Source organism: Rattus norvegicus, chromosome 15 (genome assembly GCF_021556685.1).
Source record: "Rattus norvegicus strain SHRSP/BbbUtx chromosome 15, alternate assembly SHRSP_T2T, whole genome shotgun sequence".
NCBI classification, from domain to species: Eukaryota; Metazoa; Chordata; class Mammalia; order Rodentia; family Muridae; genus Rattus; species Rattus norvegicus.
In genome coordinates this window covers 5,344,881-5,362,147 of record NC_141548.1, presented here as the reverse complement: position 1 = coordinate 5,362,147, position 17,267 = coordinate 5,344,881, and the positions used below count along the sequence as shown (strand labels likewise).

At 41.9% G+C, this 17,267-nt stretch overlaps 2 protein-coding genes across 2 annotated transcripts in view; both read left to right on the top strand.

The window, feature by feature from the left end:
* Nucleotides 1-17,267, top strand: part of LOC148000697 (disks large homolog 5-like) — a 90,948-nt gene that overhangs the window by 38,313 nt on the left and 35,368 nt on the right. The window lies entirely within an intron of this gene.
* On the top strand, nt 4,932-8,165 carry LOC148000700 (disks large homolog 5-like). The gene is made up of 4 exons (XM_087586952.1): nt 4,932-5,105; nt 5,855-6,014; nt 7,365-7,496; nt 7,939-8,165. The coding sequence occupies exons 1-4, from the start codon at nt 5,015-5,017 to the stop codon at nt 8,138-8,140; spliced, it is 585 nt and encodes a 194-aa protein (XP_087443078.1). The 5' UTR covers nt 4,932-5,014; the 3' UTR covers nt 8,141-8,165.

Here is a 17,267-nt window from a genome sequence, read left to right as displayed (position 1 = left end):
CATGGTATGAATTGGATTGGCATAAAGGAAGGCTAAGAAATTTTGTGTGTTCACATTGTATTGTGTTTTTATGAATGTATTTATCAGTCTTAAAAGACGGTGATACATTTTTAGAGTTTTTAAAATAGAATCAGGTCATCTGTAAACGAGGACATTTTGACTTCTTCATTTTTCATTTGGGTTACCCAAGTTCACCACCCACCACTGATGCTTATTGTCATTTATTCCACTTTTCCTCTGGGTTTCTCTCTTGTCTCTTTTCATTGTTGCTACTCCCCCCGCCCCTTGTCCATCCTTCCATGCCTCTACCTAGGTCCCTCCATCCCTCTGCCTCCCATGATTATGTTGTCCCCCCTTCTAAGTGGGTTTCAAGCATCCACAATTTGGCCTTCTGACATGTTACCCTTCATGTGATCAATGATTTGTATAGTGGGTCTTCTGAACTTTTGGGTAACATCCATTTGTCACTAAATACATCCCATGTTATGTCCTTTTCGATCTCTGCTACTTCACTATTTTCCAGTTCCATCCCTTTGCCTACAAAGGTGCTGGTATTCATTTTTGATACCCGAGTACTGTTCCTCTCTTTGAATAGAGCGCACTTTCTACATTCATTCCTCAGTTGAGTTGAGGTCTATCGCGGTTGTTTCCAGCATTTGACTAATATAAGTAAGGCTGCTATGAACATATTCAACCACACGTCCTTGTCATATGTGGATCAGGTTTGAGTATATGCGCTGAAGTGAGTGGTAAAGCTGGGTCTTCAGGTAAAGCTATTTGCAATGTTTCCTGATCCTCCACATTGATATCCAGAGTGGCTATACAGCTAGTAATCGCACCAACAATGGAGGAGTGTTCCACTTTCTCTACATCCTAGCCCAATCTGCTACTGCCTCAGTTTTCTATCTTAGCCATTCTGATTGGTGTAATGAAGGATCTCAGGTTCGTTTTGATTTGCCTTTTTCTGATAACTAAGGATGTCGAACGTTTCTTGATGAGTTTCTCAGGCATTGAGATACCTCAGGTGAGAATTCTTAGTTTAGCTCTCTATCCCAGTTTAAAAGTCGGGTTATTTGGTTGTCTGGGAGTTTACCTATTTGAGTACTTTGTATATTTGGAATGTTGGCACTCTCTCAGATGTAGGGTTGGTAAAACTCTTTTCTGAATCTGTAGCTTGCTGATTTGTCCTATTGGTAGTGTCCTTTGCTCCAAAGAAAGTTTTCAGATTGTTGAGATTTCATACATTTACTGTTGATCTTAGAGCCTGACCCTTTGGTATTCTGTTCTGACAACTTTCTCCTGTGCAAATGTGTTCTAGGCAATTTGTGACACTTTCCCTTCTATTAGCTTCTGCATGTTTGGTTTTATGTGGATTTCCTTGATTCACTTGGATTTGAAATGTGTAGAAAGAGATAGAAATGGATCCATTGGCACTCAACTACATGCAGACCACCAGTTAGGGTAGCATCATTTCTTAAAATGTCTTCTGTTATGTTCAAAGTCCTCAGTCATCAGGGAAATGCAAATCAAAACAACCCTGAGATTCCACATCATACCAATCAGAATGGCTAACACCAAAAACTCAGGTGTTAGCAGATGCTGGCGAGAATGCGGAGAAAGAGGAACACTCCTCCACTGTTGGTAGGATTGCAAACTGGATTACCTCTCTGGAAATCAGTCTGGAGTTTCTTCAAAAATTGAACATTGCACTGCCTGAGCACCCAGTATACCCCTCCTGGGCATATAACCAAAAGATGCTCCAACATACAATGAAGGCACATGGTCCACTAAGTTCATAGCAGCCGTAATCATAACAGCCAGAAGCTGGGAAAAACGCAGATGCCCTTCAACAGAGGAATGGATATAGAAAATGGGGCACATCTACACAGTGGAGTACTACTCAGCTATTAAGAACAATGACTTCATGGAAATTTTACGTCAATGGAAGGAACTAGAAAATATCATCCTGAGTGAGGAAACCCAATCACAAGAAAACACACATCGTATGCACTCACTGATAAGTGGACATTAGCACAAATCTACCCAAGATGCAATCCACAGACCACATGAAGCTCAAGAAGGATGACCAAAGTGTGGAAGCTTCAGTCCTTCTCAGAAGGGGAAACAAAAATATTCACATGAGGAAGTGTGGAGATGAAGTCTGGAGCAGAGACTGAGGAAAGGCTACCCAGGGACTGCCCTAACTGGGGATCCAGTCTATATACATCCACCAACCTCAGACAATATTGGTGATGCCAAGAAGTGCGAGCTGACAGGAGCCTGATATAGCTGTCTTCTGAAAGACACTGCCAGAGCATGACAAATACAGAGGCGGATGTTTGAAGTCAACCTTTGAACTGAGAACAATGGAGGAGGCAGAGAAAGGATTGAAGGAGCTGAAAGGGTTTGCAATCCCATAACAACAATAATACCAACCAACTACAGCTCCAAGAGACTAAACCACCATTCAAATGGTACACATGGACAGACCCAGGGCTCCAGCAGCATGTGTAGAAAAGGAGTGGCTTGTTGGGCTTCAATGAGAGAAGAAGCCCTTGTTCCTGCGAAGGCTCTATGCCCCAGTGTAGGAGAATGTCAGGGCAGGGTGGCAGGAAGGGTTGGGTGGGTAGAAAAACACCCTCAGAGAAACAGGTTGAGGGGGATGAGGTAGGGGGATATGGGTGTGAAACAGAGAAAGGCTTTAACATTTGAATGTAACTAAAAACAAATAAAGAATAAAAAAATTTAAAAGGCATAACAAATGCAAAAGATTGGGGTGCCATTCCATACTCGTGATGTGTTTCTTCTGTGAGAGCATACTGGTTAACTCACTTCTCTATGACTGTCTTCTTATTTGAAAGGAAATAATGGGATCATCTGTGGAGTGGTTAGTAAGAATAAAAGCATCGCCTAACATGAATAGGTCCCTCCAGAGCGTGAGCTTAATATTCTAGGTATAGAGCAATTAGCTGGGGGGATTAAAAACAAAAAACAAACAGAAAAACAACATCAACGATTAAAATAAATTTTGAATGCTGGGATTAAGGCGTGTGCCAACAAACACAGGTCCTGTCACAATTCTAGCAGTCGCCAGCAGAGAGAGCTGTGAGGTAGTGTGTGCTTCTTCCTTTCCAAGATACCCCATGGCCTCAGGCCTGCATCCAGTGAGCTGGAACGTAGAGCAGCCTAGTTGAAAGTCCTGTTGTGTTGATTACCTGAGACCATATGAGTTAACTCTCTTCTTCATGCCTTTTTTTCTTATTTGAAAGTAAATAATGTGATCATGTGTGGTGTGGATGGTGAGAGTAAAATCTTTAACATGAAGAATAGGGCCATGAAGAGTGTGGGTAACATTCTAGGTACAGAGCAAATAGAGGGAATTACCAAAGAAAACAATGGGAATTCTAACAACAATTGCAAAAAAAGAAGAGAAAAAAAAAAGAGAAAAAAACCCTTATGGGTGCTGGGATTAAAGGCATGTATCAACTCTGACCAGCATTGTAGGTATTTCCAATAAAATATTTAAAAATACAAACAACCCTATTATTATTTTAGCAATTGCAGCAGAGAAGACTGAGAGATCGTGTGCTGCTGCCGCCATGCCATGATCCTGTAACAACAACTGCCTTGGTGATAGGAGCCTGTATGCAGCAGGCCCATTGGTGGGCCTGTCATCTCACAAACAGATGCTTCAGTCGTCTAAAAGATTGGACTCCAGTATACTTCAGGCCAGGAAAGAAGCCAGCCACCATGAGTGAAAGAACAAAGGAAAAATTACATTGGAAAAATGTGTGCCTTATTTGGAAGAAATGACCCTAAACTTTTGAGGCGTCCACCATCTCCACCCCTCCTTTTTGAGTTTTGCATAGCGATGTTGTCCAACTCCAGGTGGGAGTCAGAGGCAGAGCCCTTCCCAGAAAAGACAAACGTGATTTTCACTCTTACATCTGTGAGGTTAGGAGGCGTCATAGCACAGATTGAGCGCACCTAGGATAAGAACACAGAAGCCACAGATGACAATGCCAAATGGACTTTCCCCTGAACTTAGGGACCCACTAAAATTGAGGTTTAACCTGACCACAGGCCATTCGACTCCCTCCCCATCCTGCTGATTCTTATGTTTGCTAGGAGTAAAGTATCAAGGGGCAACCCCCGATATCCTCGTGCCTGGACTTGGAAATGAAGGAAGACAAATATTGGAGAAGTGATGGCTGTCGGGCTACAATGTAGGAACACACAGTCCAGGTTGACCTTTGCTCACTGATGACCAATTTAATTGTCTGGCTATATTTGAGAAAGGGATGATGTCCAACTTAATATGTAAAAGAAGGGACAGAAATTTATGATTTTATATTTGCCCTGTAGTTAATCCCCCTATATTCCCAAGAAAAGGAAGTTTTTATTGCAAAAAGTAGGATTATAAACCATTGACTTTGTGAAGTACATAGACGTTTATGTGGAAATAGTCCTGGCTATCAAGGAATGCCCAGTAAGCAAATATTATTCAGGTTTTATAAAATTAAAAGTATAAGAGAAATATATTGGCCTCTAGGAAACAGGGACACTTTGGGAATTGGACTGTATGTATGTGCATTGTCTCAGGTGTAGATTTATTATTAAGAGAAATCTCCCTCATTTATGGTCCCTAGGGATTTGGGTGCTAACAAAAATCTCTTATCCAATTCAGGGTTGTAACCAACTCTCCCCATCAAAAGCATTGATGACATCCGATGAAGCAGAGAGAAATATCTAACTCTAGAGGAGAAGTTGCCAAAGGATATTCCCTGGGTCACAGGAGAGGCTGCAGAAAAGGGCCCCATAGACATTGGTTGCTTTTGGGAGAGCTGGGTAGCAGGGAGCCATAGAACTTCCGAGTGACGTCATCAGTAATCTCTTCCTTGGACAATCTCTTGTATCTAAGAGAGCACTAGAATCTTCTGTGATGTCACCAGTGTTGTGGTGACACCAACTGCCTTTGGGGTTCCATCAGTGCCTTTTGGGTTCACAAATAGGCATGTTTCACCAGCTGCTCAAGCTCGTTCAGAAGGAGGGGGGAGACCAAGGAGAGACCAGACCGAGGCAGAAGAAAGCTGGCCTTCTGTATTGTAAGTACGGAAGAATGAAATCATTCTGGGGAAGGCACAGTGAGTACTGGGTAGAGTCGGGGAACTTCCTCCAGGAGGTAGGTTTGAGCTGAGCCTTTCAGGAGGCGGCCTTACAAGCAGGAGCCTTGGAATTTGTCAATGGCAGACCAAGAGTCAAGAGTCCTGATGATTAATTTGACAGAGAGCCAGGAATTGGCAGGCCTGCAGTTTCTTTTCTATGAGCTTTTTAATTTCTACTGCCAAGGAATGCCAGGAGGAAGCCCTATGAGGATAAAATGTGCCCATTCATGGTTGGGAGTTGAAGCACTTCATCCTCTAGATTACTGTAGGTTACTAAGTCTGTGATGACAAGAACAAGGAAGGATGCATCCCCTAGTCATGAATTGAGGTCTCAGACACTTTAAGCTTGAACACACGATTAGGGTTTGATGGTGCTGTGAACTCCAGGATTTACCTGCTCCACGTCTGATATCTGCTGACAATGTCCCAAATCTTTATGTCTGAGGTAGATTCTATCTTTCACGATGAGGGATCATGTAATAGTGAGTGAGGCTTATGTATGGCAATGGAGGTTGGGAAGAGGGAAATAGCTTAAGAGTCCACATTAAGGATAGCGTTTCTTCTCTTTCAGGGATTCAACAAATCTCCAGCCTTTCCGCTTCCTCAACCTCCCTTTTGAGACTCAGAATGGTCTTTTCTACCCACGGGCTATCCAATATGTACATTCACTTGTGTTTATCTATCTACAGGGTTTATTAGGAAGGCATCATCAGAAAATTTCATCAGTAACCATGAAAAGCGTATAAAGAAATTGGAGGAACTAAAACTTGAAATCCAGAAGTGTAAATCTGAGCGGGATGAACTTTCTCAAATCCTGGACCTTTATGTCAATGATGGTTTGAACTACAGGTAGTCATTATGCCCTGTAACCTACTGACTGTCTTGTGCTCTTTCTGCTAAGCCAAGAGACATCAAGAAAGTGTTTCACCTCTCATCCTGGACTTTAAGGAGCCTTGGCAGGTGCTGGCCTGTGAGAGAAGCTAGGTGCTGTGTGTTTAGGGTCAACCTCTCTTGTACTTGACCCTGAGCTCCTTGGAGTTGGATTGGTCTTTTTCAACAGCTGGATGGACCTGGTCACACTTGCTGCATCTAAGTGTGGGAATGAAATGCCTGAATGTCCTCACTCTTACTCTGATTTAGGTCGTTATACACTGATTCTATGGCACCTCCACGATAAAGTTGGCATTCTAATTATGTTTGTATATGGGTTGGCATGTACGTATTGATGCGAAAGTATTTGTGTGTGTTTTGCTCAGGATCAGGGAGTCTGGGACCTTTGATTGGGTCTGAGGATTTGTTTGATGAACAGTTTGCAGGTCATGATAGTGATGAGTCCATGGAGGCCATCATTGATCAACAGAGCACTTTGCTCCTTCTGTTTACCTTGCTGTCATATAGGGCTCTCCTGAGGGGAGGAGGTGTTATGAATCCTCTTCCCTGTAAAAAGTAGTTATGGCCTCTGGGAGTCATGTAACAAGGATTGAGAATCTCTGCTTTCAAAACAAGAGAAATGTCATCACATCTTTCTGTTGGACCCAAGGCTATGGCACAGACTGGAGGAAACATCTTATACTTCGTACACAACTGTTCAATTCCTTCATGCTGACCTGGCCAGATCTTGAAGGTCTGCTCCCTCCATTTGGTCCCCTAGCTCTGTCGTCCAATGCCCAGGATAATGAATTTAACCAGAACCAATAGGAAGGAGCAAGTTTGTGTTATATACTGGGCTTAGGTAGTCCAGAAAACAGTCTGATTTCACTTATTTATTTATTTATTTATTTATTTTCCTGCTTTGAACTTTATTTTCTTTTTTTAATTATCCAAGGATGGTTTACTGTGACCTAGAAAAGGTCTGTGGGAATAAATTCTTGGCACTTGTTATTCCCAAACATGCAGCTCTCAGACTTTCCCCCTCCTATACAGAGGGTCTTTATAGGACCATATCTCACCAGCCTTTTAAGGATTACTTATTTCAAAACAAATGTGTGCTGATTTGCAGAGAAATATTTTCTATGGGAGAGTGATGGTTTGAGTCTCCCTGTTGTGTTTTTGCTGTGGTCTTTGAGTTTTCCACTTTCTTCCCTAGCCCCCATTCCTTGAATTTGAATTTTTATTGGCTATTTTTTATTTACACTTCATCTAATTCTGAAATAATGAGTTCAGACAGTTATTTGTTCCTTGGGCCATGTTCTAACACAGGCTAAACATTGAATTGCCAATGCTTAAATCCCAACATGAGATGAGAACGATGGATATGCATAAGATGACCAACTGGATAAGTGATGCCATGGAGAAGTACAAGGAGCTCACACAAGAGAACAATTCCTACCGGTGAGTCACTGACAGAAAGGAGACCCCAGCACTAGGTGGGGAATACTTCTGTCCAGCTATGACTTTGAAAAAAGATCTGGGATCCATGAGAAACACATGGGAAGATTGTATAGCTGCTGGGTCTTCTATCAGCCCTCAGAGGGGATTGGCCCTCCACCTGCCAATGGCTTTAGAATACCATGAACACATAAGCACCCATATGCACCATTTCCTCTGCTTTGATGTATATATACACTCTAGTGTCAGGATTTTCTGATGTACTTTGATTCCCGTGGAGTGCGGACTAGGGATTTGACCTGCCTCTAATTCGTGCTAACATGTAAACTGTGGCTCTAGTCTGGAGATGCCTGGGGATGGGGCCCTTGAAGGGATGATTGTACTTGCAGGAGTGGCAGGCAAACAGAAACTGCCTGGGATTTACCATTATTTGTTTTTGATTCAGCATCAGAAACTTCCACCTCCTGAATGAATGCAATGAATTGAAGAAGAATGTAAGGATTTTGATGAATGAGAACAGAAAACTGCTGGTGGAGCAGACTGAACTGCAAGCATCCTGTGAGGAGGGAAAGAGGTTCTGTGAGGAGGCCAGCAAGACCATCTACACTGCAGATATTGAATCCTTGTGTCCTGTTACTTTTGAGTAAATCGAATGTATCCTTGTGAATCAAACAGTGATCTCGAACTCGTCACTCTTAAGAACCTTCTTTATTGAAGTGTGATGTAACCATCTGAAATCCCACAGCTCTCAGGCAGAGATGGATCTCTGCATTCTCACAGGGATTGGGCATCATAATTACTTCCCAGTCAGACTGAGATACAAAGACAATTGGACTTTCAGTGTAGATTCCAACTCTGAATACCAACTTCATGATGAAAAAAAATCAATGCTGTATCCTTATCAAATATTTAGTGACCCCTAAAATATACTCTTTTGTGGATGAGAGTGTTGAACATATTAATGGAATATTCATCAGGTGTTCTATAGTACCTCACAGGAAATAAAACAATATTATAGGGAGTATAGAAGCAGTCATGAAACAGAATTGCTTGCTTTTGGTTTCCTTCAAACATGATATCAATTGTAACTGCACAGAGGAGATAATAAATTGCAAGAGCTTTCAGGGGATAGGGTTTTTATGGTTGGTTGTTTTCTTGTTCTTCTTGTTTAGGATGATGACTTTTGTTCTTGACAATGTACTGTGTTACATTTGGGATTTCAACTCAAGCCGACCACATAGTTTACAATTCAGTTACTAGATTTCTTTAAAAGCTGGACAAAATATCCAGGCAAAGGTGCCCTATGAGTTTTCTCCTTTGGTTTTCCCTCCTTTGGGTGCTTTTGTTTTTGTTTGTTGTTGTCGTTGATTTATTTTATATTTATGAGTGTTTTGCCTTCTGTAGGTCTGTGCATGCTGTTCCCCAAAGGCCAGAAGAGGTCACTGTGTTTCACCTGGAACTTAAGTGACAGAGGATTGTTAGGTGCCCTGCATGTCTTTTGAGAAACAAATTCTCAAATGATGAGCCATCTCTCCAGCCCCTACCGTGGACGTTTGTCCTTCATCGTGTTCCTTACTAGTTGCAATGGATCATACCTGAACAAAGTGTTTCTTCAGATATGTAGGGACACATTTATGGGGTCTGCATGCTAATTATCTAGACTTCCAGGCATCTATGTGAAGTTTTTAGTTAGGGTTTCACTGCTCTGAACAGATACCATGACTAAGACAAATGTTATAAAGGGCAGCATTTAATTGGAGCTACTTAAAGGTTCAGATCTTCAGTTCTTTATCATCAAGGTGGGAGCCTGGCAGCATCTAAGCAGATATGGTGCTGGAGGAGCTGAGAGTTCTACATCTTCATCTGGTGTTTGCTAGCAGAATACTCAGTTTCAGGCAGCTAGGATGAGGGTCTTAAAGCCCAGACCCACAGCGAAACACCTGACCCAACAAGGAAATACCTACTCCAAAGAGCCGTACCGTATAATAGTACCACTCCCTGGGCCAAGCATATACAAACCTGCACATTCCACTCTGAGGCTTCCAGAGGCTTCTTCAAACATATGAGACGATGGGGGCCACATAGTGGTGTTTCTGAGACTTCCTTTTTCAATCCAATTTATCTGATTCTCTTAATCTAGGTCTCACGCAGATTCTTCAGACAAGTGCAAAAGGTAGCCACATTCTTTACCATAAAATCTCCCCAAAGAGTCTCTAAGCAAATATTGAAATTCTTCACAGAAGGCTTGGGACAGAGTCACACAATTTAAACCACTTTCAGTAACAAAGTCTTCCATATTTGTTCTAGGATAGCCCATTAAGCCCTATTTAAAGCATTCCCACAGCTTTCCAAATCCAAAGTCCCCATGAAAGAGCCCGAGTTGGAACAAATCTGAGGCCAGCGGGAAAATTCCACCACCAACCTCTGAGCACAGAAGGACCCCTCCCTTCCAGGAGGAGTAGAGCTAGTGTAGTTCCTGCAACAGCTGCAAACCAGACTGTTGAAAAAGCCTCCTGTGACTCCCCATCCGACTCCCTCAGAAAGTCCCAGAACAGCCCACTGACTGCCAGTCTATTTGGAGGTTGCCTCTCCCCCCTGATTGTACCCTATATAGTTACCTTTGTCCAAATTCTGCCCCAATTGTTTGAATTCTACCTTAATTGCAAGTATATAACTCCCTTCTAGACTCTGCTCAGGGACTTCTCTCTTTGAAATGGGATGACCCCGATATTTTGGAATGACTAACCTCTTGCCTTTACATAGATTTCCTCCTCTGTGAGTGACATTTCAGGAGGTTCAGGTAGTGGTTCAATTTGCACCTCATATTTTGTGTATTGGCCAGTAAACTCACCTCTTGGAGGAGACCCACAGGAGAGTGGTGAATCGGGGAAGTGACAGCTTGAGCGATGTACCACAGTTGTCTATGTCTCCTCTATCTAGCTTCTCTGTGTTCTGCTTTTGGTTAGATTCATATGTGCAAGCTTAAGGAGGGCTCGGACAGCCTCAGTAACAGGACTTTGATCTGGCCAGTGGCTGGAGCAGAAGGCCTGAGTTATCCTGTCCGTGGCATGGACAGGCTGGTCTGTGTACTTCAGCTGCCAAGGAAGGCACTTTGTGTTAGTTGTTCTTTTGTTTTCTGTGTTCTTGGACTTGGACTGATGAAATTTTTTGACATGGGACAGGTTGTTAGGACTAATGACCACTTAATGTAACTTAGAGTGGCCTGCTTTTGATGTTAAATGGCCACAGGACCCCCCCCCAAGGTGTCAGCAGTAGAGGATATAGTGTTTCAGAAGTTTTCCCTCCTCCTCCCTGCTAACACTTCTTTGTCAACGGGAACAAAATCTGAGTCCAGCCTAGCAGTTAGCTCCATCCTTGATGACAGTGTTAGCTTTGGGGCTGGAGAGATGGCTCGGTGGTTAAGAACACTGACTGCTCTTCCAGATGTCCTGAGTTCAATTCTCAGCAGTCATTTGTTGAGTTTCTTTTTCCCTCAGGACCAGCTCCAGGTTTTACCTTTCACACCGATTTATCCCCTCTTCCCCTCTCCTTCTGCCTAGGGCAGACACAGTGCAGTCTGGCATCCAGGGTCCATGACAGGAGAGGCCCCAAGTGGTCATATGTATCCATTAACAGAGTTTGCAATTGACTCCTGCTCACATCTTTTGTTCAGTAAATGAATATCCTTCTTGCCAAGAGAAATGCATGCTCCCTGTCCGAGTAAATGTGGTCTCTGAGTTTTTAAGATGAAAAAGATTTATTTTATATAAAGAAAGGGGATGCCTCTGGTAGGCTCATGTTGAGGCATCTCTTCCCCTGAGGGACCAGCCACCGGATGGCATAATGTAGAGTAAACTGTATTCAGGACATGACACCAACTCCCCCGCAAAGTTCTTACAGGTTCTCTTCACCACAGACATAGGCCAAGAAACTGGCCCTTGGGCCCACAGGGAACCCACCCAGATTGGTTATTTAATGGGTGTAAGGGTTAGGGATCTCCTCCAGATTTGCCACCAGGCTCTGCAAGCAGGTTTAAACAATAATTGGCCAGTGTTTAGATATGATATTAAATAAGAGAAAACAGAGAACTCTAGTACAGGGCGTTCTTCAATTAGTTAGTGCCAAATATTAGATAAAAGTTACAGATACAAGCTAATAAAAGTTGCAAAGATTATAGAAGAGTGCAGATTAGACAAGAAGAATGAATTAGAGCCCCTCTAGCCAACAAAGCCCTGGATCCAGGAGAAAAGACTACCATAGAAATGGCCAATGGCTTATTTATCATAGAAACTGGACTCAGTGACAGCAGGATTGCCTGCTTATTATTGTTGCCACAGCACTGTTGGATAAAGATACAGATAAGTTAACTTTGCGACTCATCACACACACACACACACACACACACACACACACACACACACACACACACACAAAATTCTGATTGTTGTTAAGTAATGCCTACAGGCTTCATTTTCAGACTTTCTCAATTTACCATGGCTTACATATTTTCCAGCCACCTGTTTCCCCGAACCGTGCATTTCTGCTGCCCGACCCTGACTTGGACTGTCCACTCCATCAAAGTGATTCTCCTCTGCCAGAGACAGAACAGATCTGGTTTATTAACAAAAGCAGCTTTACCCATGAGGGTCAGAGGAGAGCAGGGGCAGTGGTGACACTGGAAATGGAGTTAGTCTGGACTCAGTCTGTTCCTCCAGACACTTCAATTCAAAGGGCCAAGCTAATAACATTAACACAAGCCCTCATCATGGAAAAAGAAACCAATGGCTAGAGATAACACATGGGCTAACAAGGCCGCTAAGGACATAGTCTTAAAGAAAACAGCATCTCTAGATTGGATACTGTTCTATCTGAACCACCTAGATCAACTGATATGGAGAAAAAGAAATTAAATGGGATGGTGATGATTGACTGAATGTAAGCTAATATTATCCATCTCTTTAACAAGAACTCTTCTCAGAAAGATCCACAGGGTCACTCACTTGGGAGTAAAACGAATGACAAACTTTAAAGCTTATCAGCTGAGCAACACTCCCAGTCACCCCAAATATCCAAACTCCTGACTGAGAGGTAAGAGCCTGGAGGCCTCTACTGGGAAAATTGATTTTATAGAGATTAAGGAAGAAAGACATGGCTCAAAATACCTGCTGGTTTTTGTGGACATTTCCTCCTGGATAGACGGATAGAGATACTAGAAGAGATTTTCCCAGATTTGAAGCACCCAAAGTAATAGGACCAGATAATGGGCCTGCCTTCATATTTCAGAAATGTCAGTGACTAACTAAGATCTTGGGGACAAATTGGAAGCTTCATTATGCATATCATCCCCACAGTTAAGGGCAGGTAGAAAGGATAAATAGAACTCTAAATTAGACCTTAACTAAATTAGCCTTAGAGACTGGTGGGACTGGATGATGCTCCTTCCCTTTGCCCTATACTAGATGTATATGGCATTCTAGCCCCCGTTGTATCCAGCCTACAGTTGGCAGCTATTACAGAACTGAAAATGATAATTTAATACTTAAGGTCAGCGCTACTCAATAGGCTCATGACTATGTTTGCCCTAAATTATGTGCCCTCAACACCCTGGCAGTCCCCTACATTGGGGAAATTATCCTTCACAGGACCATGAAGTTAGGGTTTTACTGCTGAGAACATATAGCATGACCAAAGTAAGTTTTATAAAGGACAACATTTAATTGGGGCTGGCTTATAGGTTCAGATGTTTAGTTCAATATCTTTAAGGTGGGGACGTGTCACCCTCTAAGCAGGTGTGGTGCTGTAGGAGTTGTGAGTTCTCCATCAGAAGGCTGCTAGCAGAATACTAACACTCAGGCCTTTCTCTGACCCCAGATATCTTAATCAAGCAACTGGCTTTTGAAAATGCTAGTACAGTAGAAAAACACTGTCTCAAAAACCAACCAACCAACCAAACCAACAAAGACAAATTAAAAACAGCAGCAACGGAGTTGGGGATTTAGCTCAGTGGTAGAGCACTTGCCTAACAAGCATAAGGCCCTGGATATGGTTCTCAGCTCTGAAAAAAAAAAAAAGACAAAATAAAAACAGGAGCAGCAGCAACAATAACAACAACAAACGAAAGAAAGAAAACACCAATGCATACTCTTATGTGACCTTACCTCCAAGTTATTTCTGAATTGTAAATTAAAATGCCTATAGTCAAAAGCTGTGCAGAATTAAGATAGGTGTTCCCTGGTGGTTCCAATTGGGAGTGGGAGACCATGACAGACGGGGTAGAAAGAAGAACATGAATAGAGGAGAAGCCACCATGAGGTAAGAATCTTTAAATAATGGCCATGTGAGTGGGCTAATTGGAGTGAAAAGCATCCCAGACAAAACCATGGCAAATTATACAACAGAATTATTGGAAAAATATGCATAATAGTATAGAGGATAGCTATCTGCCCAGTTCTTGTGCTAATTAAGGATTATCATAGATATAAAGCTAGTGTGAATCTTTTATCCAGAAACTAACTGAGCAAAGGATGGGCAGAAATCCATGGTTGGGATCTAATACTTTCTACACACAAAACCAGATTCAGCACCTAGAATTACAATCTTCCCAACCCCAGATAACTACAGACCAGCATAGAAACACAACCAGTAACAGCCATGACATTCAAATCTCTATTAGAGCCCATCAACACTATGACAGAAGGCCCTGAATATGTCAACATGATTGAAGAACAAGAATAAAATAGACTGTAAAACAGCATTTGCACATATGGGAGAGGCCTTTAAAGAGAAAGTAAAGAAATGTGTGAAAACAATAACTGTGGAAGGAAATGAATAAAGAAATCCTAAACAGAGAGATGTGGATGAGTAAAATGTAGGAACTCAAATAGTCTCTCAGAGGCAGACCTTAATAACAGACTCCAACAGATGGAATAGAGAACCTCAGGCATTGAAGAGATGATAGAAGGAATGGATACATAGATAGAGGAAATCTTAAATCCAAAGGGAGGAAAAGAGTGGAGGGGGAAAGGAATAAAGGAAAAGCAAAGGAAGGAAGGAAGGAAGGAAGTCAATCCTGGAAGAAAACATCCAAGAAATAGACAGGATTTTTCTGCAAAATAACAAATATAATAATGATAAAGACAATAAAGTATATAGGAAGGATGAAAATAAACTTGGGTCAAAGGCAAATAAAACAAAAAACAAAAACAAAAACAAACAAACAAACAAAAATTCTCAACAAAATCATAGAAGAAAATGTCCTTAACTTAAACAAGAGACTCATCAAAGTAAAAGGAGCACACAGTATGAAATAGACTGGAGTGGAAAAGAAATTCCCCTGGGCATATATTACCTAAGACAGTAAACATGGAGAACAAATAAGTGTAATAAAAGCTGCAAGGGAAAAAGTACTGGTAACATACAAAGTCAGTCCTCCTATGAGAATCACACATTACTTCTCCCAGAGACTCTAAAAGCCAGAAGAGCCTGGATAGATTCACCGAAGACTAAGAGACCAGACTAATAAAGTTGGATTTTTGTTGACCCAAGGGCCTCCCTTCTTTTATCACATACAATATTATTAGATACTTCCTAAAATTGCCTTCAGAGCTTCTTTGAGGAAGCCTGAGGAGCTTAAGACCTCTGATAAAGTATTTTGTACAAAAGGACCTGCTTCCTTTTTCCTTATTTCTACTACAGCAGGATGGAGGCAAAGTTTTTTGCAAACTACTTTTAATAAGTAGCCCACATCATAGGTAATGGAAGAGAAAAGTTATTAGGATGTGGGGGAAGAGGACCTGTTCAGCAATAGTTCTTCAGGAACGAGCTTGTTTTCCTTTGGCAGCAGTTCAGGACAACAGCAAGCAGCAAACCTGACTCCGGAGGGGATTTCACAGGGGAGGAAAGCAGGAGTGTGGTGGAAACATTGTGGCAGCGGCTGTGCAGACTCAGGAGCTCCTGCTCAAGCTGCAACAAAGCACCCTGTGCTCTGAAGCACAGCAGCTTAGCCAGTTAGCTGGAGACCTGGCTCTCCCACTGCCTGCCTTACCTGGAATCTGCACAGAATACAAGAGGACAAACAACTGTGCCCAAGCTGAGCAGGCAGCGCAAAAGCACCTGTGAAGGACCCGCAGACACCACCTTAGTCAGCTTCATCAGAGCAGAGAGTCTAAAGTCTTTTCTTCCTTCAAGCATGGCACCCCAGCCCATTTTCTTTCATTCCCTGCCTTTATTTTGATGGCTTCTACTTCCCTTCATAAGTTTGTCGTTTAGTTTCTTTTCTCTCTTTTTTCTTTCTTTGTTACTTTCTTTCTATCAACTAATATAAAGGACCAGCAATTTGATATTTCTAACCTAATATTTGTTGTGGTTTATGCCGTGCATATTTGCACATTAAAACTCTTTTTTCTTGCATTTGCCACACTTTAATCGGACTCATTAGCTTAGCTCAATTTCAGTTCTTGGGTTTTCTGAGGTGAGTGAATGTTGGGGTGACCTCATTCCCAACTCCTGATCCCTGTGCCTCTAAAGTCAAATGCTTATGAATTTTCAAAGTTTTCTTTGCCAGTGGATATGTGTGTGTCTGTGCATATATATGCCACAATATTCAGTCCATGTTTGTACCATGGGTCCCAGGTATTGAACTCAGATAATCATACTAGTGTAGCAAGTTCTTTTACCTGCTAAGGACCTTGCTGCTATTGCACAAGTGTGTGTGTGTGTGTCTGTGTGTTTGTGTGTGTGTCTAATTTTCATATATGTATACACCATATATTGCGCCAATCTCTGCCTCTCAATACCATTGTCCTTCCTTTCCTCACCTCTTCTATCATTTCTTTTTATCCCTCTGGACAGTTTCTCGTTGTTGACATCAATATAAAATGTAGGAACACACACACGCCATTTGAAACCAAGTTAAAATGAAAAAATAAAAATATGCAGTCTTTTTGATCAGTACTCCTTAGCAATAGCTTTTCTTTGATTTTTTTATACAATTGATATATAATAATTAATGGGCAATCAGCTTGCAAATTTTCCTTAATGATTATATCCTTGGAATTTTCATAAATGTTAGTATACTATCTGTGGATAAAAATGTCAACTTTTAATTCCTACTAGTGACGGGCCTTAAATTATCACCTTCCTCCATTCTGACCACAGCAGTCTGCTGTCTATAAGGGTGATCACCACTTAATAAATAAAAGGGAAACAGAAGAGTGGTCTTGTTCTGACCCCTTCTACCCAAATGGTGTTACATGTTTGTCCTGAAGAAATGAGGATATGTTTTGCTAGGTATGGGGTGCCAGCTTGTGGAAGTGAGAATTTAGTGCACCTGAGTGATGTCTTCTCCCACAGTTGCCTTGGCTGGAGGAGACCTGAATCATCCCAGTCACAAGCACTCCTCTCTCGAAAGAAACCCAACCTCAGCTTTAAAGGAAATGGACACTTAATATCCAGTGAGATTCGTGCACATCCCTCACTCTGGCATAAGTCCAAAAGACTTTCAGAAAAATGAAAGGGCACTTAGCGCCATTAGAAAATTCATGCCAGAGTCTTCTGTCTAGTCCAATGGAACAATGCCTCGAAGTACCCAGCTACAAGTTGTTAATCTATACGCCATGCCGTGAATCATCTAAGGTGATAGTATATTTCATAACGCCCTAGTAGGTACTTAATTGCTTTTTTGTGGATTTTTTGTGATTTTTCATGGTGGTGGTCCACTGTTACTTCAAGAGTTCAAGCAGGAGGGCAGAGGCAGGGAGTAGAACATCCTTGTTT